Here is a 14,384-nt window from a genome sequence, read left to right as displayed (position 1 = left end):
TCGTATTGGTAACACCTTTATCGTTATAGCCTCACAATAATTTATAGAGGACAACGGAGCTCTGACTATAAGTAAATGACGCAGTTGAAAACTGTGTAATCATTCAGAAAGCCCATGGCGCACAGAAATATCTGATAGGGGAGTTTCAGATCCCTCGCTGCGAATTTTTGTGCGCCCAAAGCTGTCAGAACGATTACATAGTTCTCAACTACGTCTTTTGTCATCGCGCGTCCAGTCATAGCTCCATCGTCGGCCTCCATAAACTTTTGCGAGGCCCTAACTCTAAGGGTTTTACCAGTGCGACAAAAACACCCTTAAGGGTATAAACATTTTTAGAGTGCAGTTAATTCTTTTTCTCACTATTCATTTGCTCAGACTTTGCCACCTTAGATCATATGCTCTGACTGTGCCCCGCGTTACGGGGCGACGATGATGTTACGTCGTCCAAGTCGAGGGCTGCCCTACGCAGTCCCAATTTTTAATCCCAACTATGGACAGTCCAACGGGCCCGCGATGTAGCGGCGAAGCTAGGTCTTTCTGTGCCGACGTGGGAGCAGCCCGCTACGTGATAGTGCACGTCCCTATGGACCTTAGTAAAGTTTTTTGCATCCACCTTCCAACGCAGAAGCACAGCCATACAAATACCACGGAGAAACGGCGACGAAAGGCAGTGAGTTCGCTGGCAGCCGTAGTGCCTTCTCCGTGCTTAGTGTCAACCGCATGACGTACTTCGTGCTTTATAAAAGTACATAAATCAAGCACATCCTGCCATACCACGGGATGCGCGCAATATATTGGCAACACGCGACTATCCAATCCCAGCCACATTAACGCGTCCATCAACACCAAACGACGAACACGCCGCTCCAATTGCGGGAACGTGCACCACGACTTATCTGTCCTCATCGATGACCATAATGAACGCCTTTCGTCCACGATCGCTTAGCCCGATAATCAGGCGGCGTAAAACCAGAGCACCGACGGCGCAAGCGACTCGCGTGCCGATAACGCGACCGAAATACCCGCTCCGCGAAGCTGCCGCCTCAGGGTTGAGGAAGTGCAGATCCCAAATTGCGTCAGCGCATCCCGTGCATTCTTTCTTTTGTTCACTGACACGTTCGCAGACCTTCGTTGTGCTAGCAACACGGTTACAGTAAGAAAAAAAAGTATTTTATAAAGAAAAACGCGTTCTGCCCGGCTCTCCCGAGCTCGGGATGACTTCGATAGCCACTGTGCTGTCAAGGGACGGGTGGCGGTCTGACGGGGTGGTCGTCCGTCGTCGATCGCTTCCTCAGATACGCGTCGCGCTCGTATAACCACTCCGCGCGTGCATGCGGCTGGCTGCCGCCAACTGTGTCGCCGTCCCAGTCATAGCCGCCCGCGGAACGAGCCGGCCAGGCGGGCGGCGCGATGCAAATCTCGTGTCGCCGCACGCGCCCCGGCTAATGCAAAGGGACGCCGCGCAGATTACGGCACGCAGACCACGCTCCGCCAGACTGCGGGGGGAGAATAAAAAGAAAGGACGTCGGCTCGCTCGCGCCGTGATAGATAGCGAACTTTTATATGCTAAACGGGCACACCGTAAATACGCGTTCTGCAGCACGTCCGCTTCTCCCGGTCGCACCGGCGGCAGTGCGCGCGTGCCCAGCGGCCTGCCCACACGCGCCGTCCGAACTGCCCCAATTTTTGCCTTTGCACTGGCGCATTGTCGCGCTTCGATTTCCTCGTGTGTTGTATCACACGTGACACTGGTTCCGGGCTTCTTTTCCTGTGCTGCCGTGCGGGATAAAAATCCGAGTCCCGGCCGCTCTGCTCTGAACGCGGTTCAACGGCCGTCCTTCGCTGACATTCGGAGGAAGGAACAAGAAGCAGCGACTCAAGTTCAGACATTCGCTTCCGGAATGCAAACAGACTGGGGGGCGACTTCCGCCAGTGATTCAGTTTGCTTCTCGGACAGCCTTCCTATTTTAGTGCTGCTCATAAACAGGAAAATGTTCGCGTGCGGAAAAAGGCGCGACTGTCGCTAACTCGAACAGTCGAGAACTGTCCGCATATTGCTATTCCGGGACGAATGCTCCCACTGAACAACGCCCGCCCGCAGTGGGAGGACTAAATTAGCGAACAGGCATGTGGCCTGGCTGCTGCGGTACACCGGTTTGTGCAGCCATTTTAGTATAGGGTCGCTGCCTGCATTAGGTTAATCACCGTTAGTCTCTCCCACGCCCTGGAATTTTAACACAATTTACGCGCTATCTAGATAGCGCGGTCAGAGGCCAGAGCTAAGCAGCTTGCATATCAAGTAGGAGCCAGCAGCCAACGGCACCCGGAATGGCGCACAGGTACGCATTAAAGGGGTCCTGAACTACCCCTCGCGTTTGCTAAAAGAACGCAGTCCGAAGGTACGCTGCCGTGAACAGCTCAGCCAAGTGTTGCAGCCGTGCGCGGCGCGTGGGGGTCGCATGTGGAGCCCAAAGTCACCTTTCTCTCAAACGCTCTCTTTAACAGAAACCTGCTCCTCAGTCTTTTCTGGACTCTACATTTCGTAATATAGCAGATTCCCATACGTGCCAAAACCCCTTTCTGATTATGAGCCACGCCGTAGTGGAGGGCTCCGTAAATTTTTACCACCTGGGGTTCTTTAACGTGCGCCTAAATCTAAGTACACGGGTATTTTCGCATTTCGCCCCATCGAAATGCGGCCGCCGTGGCCGGGATTCGATCCCGCGACCTCGTGCTCAGCAGCCCAACACCATAGCCACTTAGCAACCACGGCGGGGGTAACAGCTGACGTCAATCAAGAAGGATATTGCAAAACGAGGAGTCGCGAAGCTCTGTTTAGAATCGTCTCTCCAGAAGTCGTGCGTGCACAGGCTGCAGCTTCCATTCGACCATCAGATTTCCCGTATTAAGACGGCAACGTGCCCTCAAGCCAAGGTAACGCCAGTGGTCTAAAACCTCCTGCAGTATAGGTAAAAGGGTCTAGGAGCAAAGTAAGGGTGAGGACGACTGCTATAGCCTTAAGACCTGAAGTGGTACCGTATGTTCGCAGGGTCACTCATAACCTAACGAAGGCGGCCGACAGGTTCGAAGTCCTCCTTGTCTTTTCAGCCCCTTTTAAGCTGCTGCGGCTGTGCCTTCGCACGTCCAGTGATCCTACAAGAAGGCAAGGCTGCGGCAACAGGCATGCCAAGCCATATGCCGAATGCAATATACGAGTGGTGTATGAAATCCCCCTGGCGTGCGGCAAGTCTTACATAGAGCAGACGGGAGAGTGCCTGAACGATCGATCCAGGGAACACCAACAAAAGTTAACTAAACACAAACTGGCGCACTTGCCTGCGCGCTGCAGTGCCCGCCCTTGTAAAACACGCTTCAAGGAGAGAAAGATTCTGGGGAGAACCCAGGACCAGACTGCAAGCGAACTTATAGGGGCATATCATACAAGAAAGAAAGGCCAAGACTGTATTAGTGATACTTCCATTAGGCTGTTTCAGTGATAAGTGGTTTCTCCGCTAGGCTGATGATTGGCCTTGTTGCTGCATTTTGCGCATGTGATATTAGTTTATATATTGCCACGTGTTGCCACGAATAAATCAGTAGAAAGTTATCGCCCACGTCGTCGTTATGTGTTCGCTTCCATTGTCCTCGTCATTATTAACGGTAAGTATGGTATGCGGTAAATGCCAACTAGGCCAAACTCCTGAAGAGTTCTTCTGAAGCATATACTATCCGTCGGTCAAGCTGGTGAGGGACAAAGCCGCTCCGCGCCATATAGCACGGTCAGACTGGAGCGTATGAGCTTTAATACGCACTCAAGCCCTGTTGTGCACAAGGAAAACGCTGCGCATACGCACTAAAGTTGCACGTAGCTGCGGTCTGCTACGTAGCATACATACCGTAGCCGCCGCGAGTCCACTCCCTAATAGCGCACAGCGGCTCGCTGAGGACAACCGCGTTTCGCTTATGTTTGGCGCGTACAGGCGCCAAAATAGGTAGGGGCGTCTACGTTAACATCCAAAAGCAAACTTTAATTTAACTGCGCGCCATGGTGACGTTCAGTAGGCGGAGCGTTGTAGGCACAACCCGCTCCGCCATAGCCTTCGCAGTGCAAGTCATTGAGGAAGGAACGGAATCGCAGCGAACGGTGTGTTTGATTGGCCATAACTCCGTTTCTGCCGTACGCATTGAAGTACTTCTTGCGGCAAAGCATTTCTCGAATAGCCTATTTTAAGTTCAAGCGCATTAAAGGGGCCCTGAACCACAAAGTGGTTCAGGGCCCCTTTAATGAAACCAGGGCAATGGTTAGAAATAATTCGAGAGCGTTACTCGCAGAAGACTTCAGCTACATGCATAGTATCCGCATGCATACTGTTTGAAGTCGGCTACTACCTAAGAGTTTAGTGGCAGATACAACTAGGTCCAACTTATAGAGAACCTATCAAAATGCACCCACCAAACACAATTGCTAATTTCCGTGCAGCCATGGCGGGGACCAACTCCTTTCATATCGTCGTCTCTTGGGGAACTGCGCAAATAGGCCCCTGCTACCTTACCACTCAGCGCACTGTAAATTAGTTAAAAGGCCAATTGCTAGCCTACGCTTCAATAATGTCCTAAAGGAGTCTTGCCACCATTTAGTTGCCTTCAGTTTTCACCAACAAATAATGAGGCGGATTGATGCTGGATACCCAGAGCCAGTGCTCGGGTCTGTGGCAGAGCGTATAGTGAGGGAGAGCAATAATGTTGGCCAAAACGTGGCCAGGCAGTTTAAGCGAGGAAGTCCCCTAAGCTTGTTGCCGTACATGCACACTGCCTCCCATATTTTAAAAAAAATCGCTCAACGAATTAATCTGCGTGTAGACTTTTCAGCACCGGACAATCTGCGAAAGCTGTGCAAGATCACGGCTCCAAACACACAAAATAACAGTGGTTGCGAACACAACCGCAGAAGGAATTGCAGATTGTGCTGAATAGGTAATTTATTGCTTGCCGTTGCATTGTGGTCAAAGCTATATTGGGCAAACCGGCCGTTGCCTCAACGATGGGTTGCGCCAGCACAGTTATAACGACAAAAATTGTGGCCAGTGGCCTTCTGGCGATGCATTGTAAGAGTTGCGGTTGCGTTCGCTTGTTTCACACTTGTAGAATTGTTGGCCAAAACAGAAATCCCGTTACAAGAGAGATTACAGAAGCAGAACGAATAGAAAAGATGGGCGAAATGTGCGTAAGCGTGGCGTCGATTGCGCTGACAAGGAAATAATTTTATTTACTGGATGTGCCGTCCTCGCTCGTGTGGAACTGTTGATTCATGGTGCCTTGGTGCACTGCGCACGGATGTGCTCAGATTATCTGATGCCTAAACGGTACCATGGGGATCAAAAATAAATAGTTTCAAGTGGCGCCTATATTTGTGCCGATCTGTGCGTTTTTTTTTTTTTGCCCGCGTTTTCCGTGCTCTTGTACAGTTCTTAAATAAAGAATACCAACGTTAGCAGACTATCACGTTGCTAATAAGATCATTGGTTGTTCTATAGTGCATCGCTGTTCGACTCAGTGGGACCCATCTCTGTTCTATCACAGCTAGGGCCCAGTTCATGTGCGCCAGTTTGTCCCCACAAGCTATGTACCGGGAACACAGAGTGTCACTACAACGCCTTGCAAAGTAGTGCAATACTGGTTTTGCCAATAACATGATATTATCAGCGCAGAGACAGTTTTATTATGTGGGTACTGCATAGCAAGCATTCGTTGCAGTATCCAATGGTGCAGTATCCAATTTTCTCTTGAGCAGTTTCACCTTTGTTGAGTGGATTGCAAACACAAGCCTCGCAAACGTCTGCGTGGAGCTGTGAGCTCGACAGACTCAGGATGGTCTACAAAGTACTTCTCTAGCTCGAAAAAAAAGAAAGAAAGAACGCCAGCCGTTCCTAGTCTGGATGGTCATTAAGTCCCTGTGGGCTTGCGCAAACCTAGACCTCATTTAACTGTTTCGTTTGCAATATCCACGCAAGCGGTGGCCTATACCAGACTCCGCGAATACAGTACCTGTCCGTGTTTTTTTAAAGGCTTCATACGTGATTAATTCGGGTAGCGCTGTACTTGCAATGTGAGTGTGCTAAGATCTTCTTACCAAACGAGACGGAGGTCCACGCCTGCTTGGTCAATTAAGGCCACCAAGGCGTTACGTTTGCGAGTCTGTGCGAGGTCTTCCATCAAGTGCCAATATATTTGAGGCTGTTTCCAGAGCTTTCTCAGCATGTCCATAATGTTACTATTTCTAATATACAGATAAGAAAAAGGCAAGGCTTATGTAACCAAACTCACAACTTCGCAAAAATAAAATTATCTGTTTTTACGTGCCAAAACCACTATCTGATTATGAGGCACCTGGGGACCACTTATTGGACCACCTGGGGTGCCTTAACGTGCACCGAAATCTAAGTACATAGGTGTTTTCTCATTTCGCCCCCATCAAAATGTGGCCACCGTGGCCGGAATTTAACCTCGCGACCTCGCGCTCAGCAGCCTAACAGCACAGCCACTAAGCAGCCACGGCGGGTTCACAGCCTCGCAACCTCGTTCAGAAAACCCTGAAGAGGCACCGCAAAGTAGGGTTTGTCTCTAAACCATCCTACGACAGCCTAAAGAGTGGTGTCAGAATGCCCACACCACCTCGCGTAACTTTGGTGGAGCACGTGGTCGCGCCGCAAAAGTCTGGATGACGGAGCTTATATCAAGGCACAGACCACTGTGCTTAATTCCGGACTGTCGTGCCCGATCTATCAATGGCGTACGTCAACACGAGCGGGCTACGGATTTCCAGGTGTACGTCTATATATATATATATATATATATATATATATATATATATATATATGCGCGCCACGGGCATCGGGGATGGCAGGCAGCTCATCCGTCACGCAGCATCGCCAGACAGGTATAAGGCGTTACTTTCGCGCGCAGAACTTCACCCTCGCCCGGCTTACGCCACCCTTCGCGCCATACTGCAACAATGGGGGGAAGCTCGCCTCTCTCGCTCTCTGCTCTGGAATGCGAACAGGCGTCTCCTTTACAAGCAACTGCGGCGCGCCCCACGAATGGCGTTTAGCAGTGCCGACGAGGCCGTTGACGTACGTATAGGGTGTTTTTAGAAAGGGACGTGGAAAACTTAGCCCCGCGTGAGGGAGTAAATCAGGACTATCTGCTCGGCGGCCTAGAAACGAACGCAGTGGCAGGCAAGGAAACAAAGCGACTGCAGGCTGCAGATAAGTATAGAACAAAGAGGAGGTAATCCTGCACCGAGATGCACGCATTCTCAGCTCGGGAAGCCTACACCAAGGCCTTGTAGCGAAGAGTGAAGTCGAGGGCCTCCCCTCAGTGGTATGCGCGGGCACGCGTAGCCTGCACTTTGTACTTAACGTAGAGTTGAGTTATAGACAGAGCAAGGCAATAGCCAGAGATACGTAGACTCATAACGAGTACGCGGCTGAACTATATATACGAGCACACGTTTGCAGCCTAGCATAACCGCATCAGGCGCAATGCGATGTGCGCAGTGGCGTATGCAGTGGAAGCGCCGGTTCAAGACTGCACGGCCGTGTAGACGAGTTCAATGACGTGCTTTTTTTTAGTATCTCAGCTCGTCGCTGTCACGTCACAGTGCGAGAAACCTTGAAGTGTGTCTCACAAGAACACAAATTTCTCAGGTTTAAGCAAAGCAGCGGTAACACAGAGATAACACTAAGCCTGATCTCACGTAAGATTGCTTCGTGTTGGGGCTGTGTCCAAACAATGAAACTGAGGACATTGGTGTTAGTGTTAATCGTGAGTGCAAACTGAAGCGCCGGGTACAAATGCCGCCTGTACGCTCTCATGGCTGCCCGAAATAATTCCCTGCGTCTTCAACAGATCTGCTACGAAAGTGAGAGGAAGTGAAAAGTGAGAACCAAAATGTACGTTTTTTGATTAGCACAGCATTACTCCAAATGTCATACACAATTTATGGAGCCACTGTGTCTCCATATCGCACTGGTTGGTCACAGTCTTACAACTTGTGTCTGTATTGCAAGAAGGAAAACATTTTTTCGGAGTGACTTTAACGAATGCAAGTGATTAAAACCTTTCGTGTTCTTTTTAATCGCACGTACACAACTGTTAATCCATAGGTCCATAAACCATAAGTCCATACATTTCCCGCTTTGATATTTCTTTTAACAGTTCCAGTTTGCTATTTTACAGAGAAGAAAGTGAACTGTGAAAAGATCACGCGAAAGGTTCTCCACAACACAGGAAAAATAAGAAAGCTGCAGCTCAATATAACAGATCATATTTTTAATATTTCTTGTAACCAGCAATAACATTACTTGAACTACAAGTAAATGTAAGTATGTAACAAGCGAGTGCCTGTGACTGCTTAGAGAAAAGACGGGGAATGCGGGAGATGGCAATTCAAGACGATGAGCAAAACGTGAACAAGGTGAATGCAGGAGCCAACGTTTCGACAAGTGGACTTGTCTTCTCCAAGGCGACATATGCTTTCCTCGCCACAGTATAAACTGTGGCGAGGAAAGCATATGTCGCCTTGAAGAAGACAAGTCCACTTGTCGAAACGTTGGCTTCTGCATTCACCTTGTTCACGTTTTGCTCATTGTGGCTGCTTAAGCCATTCAAATGTAAAAACTAGCCGCTTAACGTTGAAGGCCTAAAAATTTGTTCTGACATGAGTTCCTTGTGAATTATGTTTCAAGTTTTAAGTCTATGCATTGAATATCTGTGAGCATGGGCAACTGCACAGGCTTCCATTGTTTTCTTTGTTGCCCTATGCGTCTGCTCATAGTGATCATGATAATTTGCCGACCATTCATGCTCAACAATATGGTGATCTTGATATTGGTATGACATTGACTAAATTAGCATCCTTGAAAACACGTCGAAGTAAACTGAAAACAACTAGAGCGTTAGGACAAGATATTAAGGATATTGTTAGCATGCGCTACATTCATTAGACACAATACTGACACGCTTAGATTATCTGCCTATTCGGAGGCCCATAGCATGTTTCCGCCATTTCACTATCTTGAAACTTCACCAAGACGTTGTTTGTTTAACTTACTCCTACTGCCCTTCACACCATCTTCCAGATCTCTCCTCGCACGATCGGGAAACCTCCAAAAGGGAAAATGTTCGACGGAATAAAGCTTTTGTCAGCTCGTGGTTGACGTATGCAAGTACGATCAACCGTGAACTGGACCTCACTTCGCGTTACACTCATTCAGCGTGCCGCATAGCAATGCAAGCTCGATTTTAGACAAGTTGCCTGTGCGCACTCACCGGTGTTACTGTTGTCGTTACAGTTGGCGTCGTCGTCTCGGCCTGGCCGACTGTTGTTGCCGACAAGGCAGCTGCGAAGAGCAAACAAAAAAGAAAATAGTTTTTAGTGACACAGCCACAGCCTCTAGAGATGACCACCACATGAATGAGAATCAAAGCCACTGTTACAGCAGTATGTTTCTTAGCATTACCGATGGGTTGGGTTCTTGAAATGAAACGGTGTATTTGACTTTGAACTACTATTCTGATAGGAACTGATATAGAAACAATAGTGCATAGAATTGCGAGGTGGTTTAGAAGTCAGAGGCAAGTTATAAGGTTTTCAATGTACATGACAGCACATCAATGAATAAATGTAAATCTGCGTGTGAAACGTTACATGCCTCGTCACAATGTCTACAATCACGTGATCAGCCGAATTGATAAACCTTGCCATTCACACAGGCAAATGAGCACGCTTAATGCCCTTTCTCATTAACTGTTGCCTCATACTTCGCCAAAGCAAGTACGCGCATAGTCGCCATCGCTTCGTCTGACCGGACTTGTTAGCATTAAATGCGAGAAACATTCGGAAAGTAGGAGCCGTCATTTCTTTTAATGAGAACACGTTAATCGAAGTGAAACAAACAATCGCCATAAGAACTCTCGCCTGTAGCTGGTTTAACGACGGAAGGAGTGTCAGCGGAGGAGAAATGACACATGCGCAGAGCGCCCAAGAAGAGGGAGTAGCAGCTGGCTGGCGTGCCTGAGATTACTCGAGTACAAATCACGATGGCAGACAGACGTGTGCTCACAACGTGATCCCCAATGGAAGTGCGGGCTGTTTCCCGGTATGAATGGGGATGTGGAGCTAGTGTACCATCCATGAACGCCTACAGATCGTGTATAGTGAAGAGGTCATGTCTCAGGCTTTGCATCGCAGGGCACCGAGTTTTGCTAGAGTGGTTTCTTCAAACAGATTGCCCGCTGCGACAGATGTCTCAATGTCTGTGGTGACTATGCGGGAAAATAGTGCAATGTATATATTTCATCGTGCCGTGGTGTATTCCTTTTCTTTCTTTTTCTTTTTTTTTGGCAATAACATTTCTTCGGCAAAGTAAATGACGAAACTTAGTTTCGGAACATCCCTCGCCAAAAGGTCTTTTTGAGAACAGCTTTTCTTCCCATTTTTGGTTTCTATTTCGTCATATTTAATTTTTTCCGCCAGCGTGAAGCATCGGAGTGGCGTCAAAAGTACACAATGTATAGATTGTCATGTAAAATCTCTCGTTTCTTACTACGCTAATGTACTACCAGCTACAAGACGTTTGGCTCCACTGTGGCGTTATGAACACCTAGTTTAGGCACTCCACAGTTGTCACTTGAAGGTTCCTCTCGTACCCTAGCTAGTACAGAGTGTAATTGCGTTGGGTGTTTGAACCGCCTTAACTTCGCTATTTTTTCGGAAGTGGAACTCTTTACGGTTACTTCTTTTTCTTTTTATTGCAGTTTCGTTCGTATTTCAGTTTCAGTTTCGTGTTATGGCATCTGCGATAATGACGAAGTGCCGAGCTGAACATAGGTTGCGACACTTTTTTATTGTCAAGACAAGAGAGAGAGAGAGAGGCATCATGGCGTGCGAACGTGGTTTTATGTCTCATGAACAGGTAGCGTATTCGCACGTACACTGACAAGACGCCCGCATAACTGTGATTCGTTTGTACGCGTAATGTATATATATAACAACCCGCACCATATATAAATTACGTAATTACTATACATGTAGTTAACGAACACTCTTACGCATGTCTACGTAGACGAGACTGCATAATCATTGATTTATAACTTCCCTGAGGTGAAATTCGGGCTTGTTGGTTATTCGTGATCGTCAAATACCACCCCCCAAAAAACAAGGCACGAAGGTAAACAGCGCCGTGTATGTCTGTTTACTTTCGGCCCTTGTTATTTTACGCGATGGTAATTCGCGATCATTTATAGCATTTGGCGTATAGCTTTACCTTGTTCCTTCTCGCTTGCCAGCATTACTGTCTACGTCACACGTTACCCCGCACATCCAACACATTCTTGTATCTTTGTCGGTATGGGTCTTCACATCCACACCGAGGCCGTGCGCTTTCTTTGCAGCAGCAGCAGTTGCTCATGTCACGTTTACAATGGGGCTGGCGAACTCGACTCATTAGGTATAGAGCACCCTTCCATAACTTAAGTTAGCGGTTCGACTCCTGTGTAGAATATCTCTGCAGGATTGTCGTCCTTTTCTTTCACAAACACGTGACTGGTGGCGCCATAGCACTTCATGCCCCCCCACTTCAAGACTTAGAAACTCTGCGGGCGCTTTGCTGAAGCCCGATTGTTGCCAGCCGTATACATTTTATAGCTTATGTAAGTAGTCGACACGGTACTCAGATTCTAATCCACTGAGAAGAGGCATTCTGGTACGCGCCGATGTGATATGCATGAATGAAAAGTAATCGTTGCTTGAACTCAGTAACTGGACGAGTGAGGCTTTTCACAAATATTATCCTCGAGACCGCGGGATCGACACCGCCCGTGGCCGCCGCATCCCGATGGGGGCGATAATGCCAGAAAGCTCGTGTACATAGACATAGGTGCACGTTAAACACGCCAGGTGTCGTAATTATTCCGAATTATCCCATACAGTTCGCCTCATAATCAAATCGCCGTTATGGACTGTAATATACCGGAATTTATTTAACTATTTCAATTTCTAAATATATTATCCCTGCCTTTTCTACTTTTTTATTGCTCTTGCGGCCTCCCCGTTTGCGTTCCCGCGTTAAAAATAGATTGAGTAGGATTGGGCAGTACATTTTCAGTGCTAACCAAACTAACAGCACGTCACAAAAGAGGGTGCGCCCTTGTGGTTTTCCTTTGTCTCGTATTGCGTTACGTTACTTGGCTAAATGTTTCAAGCAACACGTCCAGTAGGTAGCACGCTTCACGGCATTCGATAGCCCGGCGAACGTTCAGATATATTTAGTAGCCGCAAAGGTGTAAGGTGAGCCTTTGCCCGCCTTGAAGTGCCGGTGAACATTGGAATCACTACACTGAAAGGAAGGCACGTCGATGAAGACGTATAGTTTGCCTCCGTATCACGTGACACACTTTTTTTATAGAAGCTTATTTGCGTTCTTGTCTTCGGCGTGTACGCACACGTCGGTCAAGTATTTCTTATTTTAGTCAGGACCCGTCTTACTTGCCACCGACTCGCGTCGATATACAAAAGCCAGCCGCACGGGTAAGAAGGCTATGTGCTCTCGCACAGAATGGTGTCAGAAACGGGGGGTGGGGGGGGATGAAGGCAAACGAGCTCTTTGAGCGGGAACAGCCACGGGACTACTCAGGGGCGTTGAAAAGATGGGCAAGCGTACAAGGGTACAGCACTTCGTCGGTGAATCGCTGTCTCAAAGATACCACAAAGAGTTTTAGCCTAACAATGTCACCGAAAGTACTGTGCAAAGCAGGCCTTTTTGACATTGACGTAGTAATTGGAACGAAGCAAGCGGGTAGCATGAAAGCCAATGACAGTGCATTGAACGCGCCGATCACGTGTTGGAGTCATTGCCGAGCATTCAGTTCTATCGAACATGAAAACAGCATGAGCGGCGAATGCGCGGTGGATGATTAAGTGGGAGTAGTTCAAACGCATGACAAAAAAAAAAGAAACGGTTGGAAGTAACATACCCACGGAAAACAACAAACAAACAAACAAAGGGATGTCCGCCCACCAACCGATTATACGGGGCTGTACAAATATGTGCAAATATAGCCTGTCGAACAGCAGAAGTACCTGAAAATTGAGGGTGTAAGGCATAGTAAGACGTGAAACTGCGAGAAGACGCCCGTCTGTACAGCTCGCCTCCCTTGTTCTAAACAACAACAAGACAGAAACAGAGAAGAAAGACACAAATTTACGCAGCTCTTTCAGGACATTACGTAACCATGCTCGTACATACTTCTAAGCGTCGGCAGTGCCAGTTTATTATCGGTCTCAATAAGGCAGAAAAAGAAATATTAAACGGCTGAAAATTGTTATAGACTAAAGATATATTAAAGAACACTCTGTCAGTTTGTCTTGTCGCCTTCAGACGACATTAATGTTTTGGCAGTTTACTCATTGAATTAATTTATGTTGCTGGTGTCATTGTGGAACATACTTGCGCCATGACTTGGCTCGAACTGGCGGCCTTTAATTCTGCGAACGCTCATGTATGGCAACATTAATCGTGAAAATTTCGTCGTGCTCTAGAGACAGGGGGCTTCGGTGAAAAACTATGAGAGCTGCTACTATGCCAAATTATATAGGCACTTCAAAATGAAATGGTTTCTCGTAAAATATGGCCGCGCCTCTGTAAAACAGAGAATGTCAACAGCCATTCGACTTCCTTTTCAGATTTGCCTGTTTTCTGTTTCCATTTTCCTCGCGGGACAGCTTAGATTGGAAACAGCTTCAAGCTACTATTGAGAAATAACTGACCATTTCACATCAGAGCACTCTCTGGCAATCGCTCAATCTATTGCCCCTGCCATCCTTATGATCCAACGTTGAGGAACAGCGCTCACAGAAAAGAGAGTACAAAAACGTAAATAAAACATGAGCATGGATGGAACCAAAACTAAGCGCTAAGGCCAATCATGTCATTTCCTTTTAAGATAACGTCAGAGGTATAACAGTGCTGGCTTTTAAAAATTATATATGTATGTATTTTTTGGACGCGTTCCATGAAGATGGCACGCTATATCAGAGGAGCTATCGTTGTTACTTTTTTGCATTCTTCGCCAGGGCCTAGTCTTAGCTCTCTTTTTTTCATTTTTCTTCTTCTTGTTGTTTTACTTTATTTTTTTTCTGCACGCCATTGTCAAACTGCCAACCAAGTCCCATGAGCGCAGCCTTGCACACTGAATACATGAGGACAGAAAATGCAGCCTCTGCAACCATGCCGGCCTCCATGCAACACCAGATTTATTATACCGTACACTGGCTGTTTCAATGCCCGCCGCCTGTGAGAGCGCCGCCGCGATGGCTATACTAT

At 47.6% G+C, this 14,384-nt stretch overlaps 1 protein-coding gene across 1 annotated transcript in view; it reads right to left on the bottom strand.

Annotated features, from left to right (window-relative positions):
- Positions 1-14,384, bottom strand: part of LOC135913270 (mucin-2-like) — a 177,357-nt gene that overhangs the window by 42,938 nt on the left and 120,035 nt on the right. The window contains exon 2 of the mRNA XM_065445862.1: positions 9,331-9,401. Coding sequence (XP_065301934.1) covers positions 9,331-9,401 — 71 coding nt within the window. The remainder of the gene's footprint in view (positions 1-9,330; positions 9,402-14,384) is intronic.

This window comes from Dermacentor albipictus, chromosome 5 (genome assembly GCF_038994185.2).
Source record: "Dermacentor albipictus isolate Rhodes 1998 colony chromosome 5, USDA_Dalb.pri_finalv2, whole genome shotgun sequence".
NCBI lineage: Eukaryota > Metazoa > Arthropoda > Arachnida > Ixodida > Ixodidae > Dermacentor > Dermacentor albipictus.
Note: the sequence above shows the minus strand (reverse complement) of the source record. Positions and strands in the feature narration are given on the sequence as shown.